The 1291-nt window shown below is 33.5% G+C and overlaps 1 protein-coding gene across 1 annotated transcript in view; it reads left to right on the forward strand.

The window, feature by feature from the left end:
• The window catches only part of DCTN4 (dynactin subunit 4), a 41504-nt gene that overhangs the window by 26010 nt on the left and 14203 nt on the right, over positions 1-1291 (forward strand). Inside the window, exon 8 of the mRNA XM_023514484.1 lies at positions 511-584. Within this exon, the coding sequence (XP_023370252.1) occupies positions 511-584 (74 nt within the window). The remainder of the gene's footprint in view (positions 1-510; positions 585-1291) is intronic.

Below are 1291 nucleotides of genomic sequence, written 5' to 3' on the forward strand. Positions count from 1 at the left end.
AAAAAAAAAAAAAAAACATAGCATCTGGAATTACACTACTTGGATTCAAATCCCAGCTTCCATTTTTATTGTCTCTGTGAAGCTGTACAATTTACTTAACCTTTCTGTGTCCCATTTTAATCATCTAAAAAATGGGAACATTAATAGTTATTGTACCTATACCTGCCTTATAAAGTTGATGTAATATTTAAATCCGTTTAAGCCCATGAGCACATTGCTCAGCACATATAGTAAGTACTCAGTATGCGTTAGCTGATATTTTAGTAATTTTTAAGCTTCACAAATGTATATTGGATAGTGTGGTTACTTATATCCAGAAGTTCAAGCATCTTTTATAAATTTTGGTTATCAGTAGTACACACTCTTATTTCAAAATATATGGTCTTGTAGCAGAGTAAAGGAAAACAAAATTCTAGTAAATACTGTCCTTCTGAATTTAGCAGCTCTGAGGATCAACGAAGTATATTCTTGCTTTCCTTTGAGACTTTGTATGTTTCTTTTCTTTTTTAGAAATGTGAACATAATTTGAGCAAACCGGAATTTAATCCAACATCTATCAAATTCAAAATCCAGCTGGTTGCTGTGTGAGTATTTTAGGGTTGGTGTTCTGGGTTACTCTTTCAGTATTGGTTTTGGTTTGGGATTTTTTGTTTTCTTCAGTGTGAAGTATGTTTAGTCTTGGCCTAAAAAAGAAAAAAAAAGTATATGAGAATAATCTTGACATGTTTTCCTGTTTTGGTTTTGAATTTAGTTATATACCATGAAGTTTAAGGTAAATCTACAAATGCACAATTAAGGTTATTTGTCTCTGGGACAGATTGACATAGTGTGGTCTGTGGGCAATGTGTTGTGCTGATTGAGTTATTAATGACTGGAGAGTTACCAGTCATTCATTATAAATTATAAAGCATCTAAGTTTGGGAATAATTCTTTAAAAATTAAAAAATAATAAACTATAGCAAATTAAAGAGTATCCTGGTAACAATATTCATTTTCCCTCCCTGTGTTCTGATGACATTCATTGAATGTGATAAAAGTTACTAAGTTTCGATTAAGACTTGTCAATGGAAGGGAATTTTGTGTATAAGAGTTACTTATTGGGCTATCTGAATGGTCCTAATTAGAGGCAAACACTGCCACTTAAAACTTCCCAGTGCTGGGGGCAGCGCCTGTGGCTCAAAAGGGTAGTGCGCTGGTCCCATATGCTGGAGGTGGCGGGTTCAAACCCAGCCCAACCCCGGCTAAATAAATAAATAAAGTTTCTAAAAGGAAAAAAAAAACATGTCATTTA

The sequence above is a fragment of the Otolemur garnettii genome, unplaced genomic scaffold, assembly GCF_000181295.1.
Source record: "Otolemur garnettii isolate 467f Iridium unplaced genomic scaffold, OtoGar3 scaffold00003, whole genome shotgun sequence".
In the NCBI taxonomy this organism is placed as follows: Eukaryota; Metazoa; Chordata; class Mammalia; order Primates; family Galagidae; genus Otolemur; species Otolemur garnettii.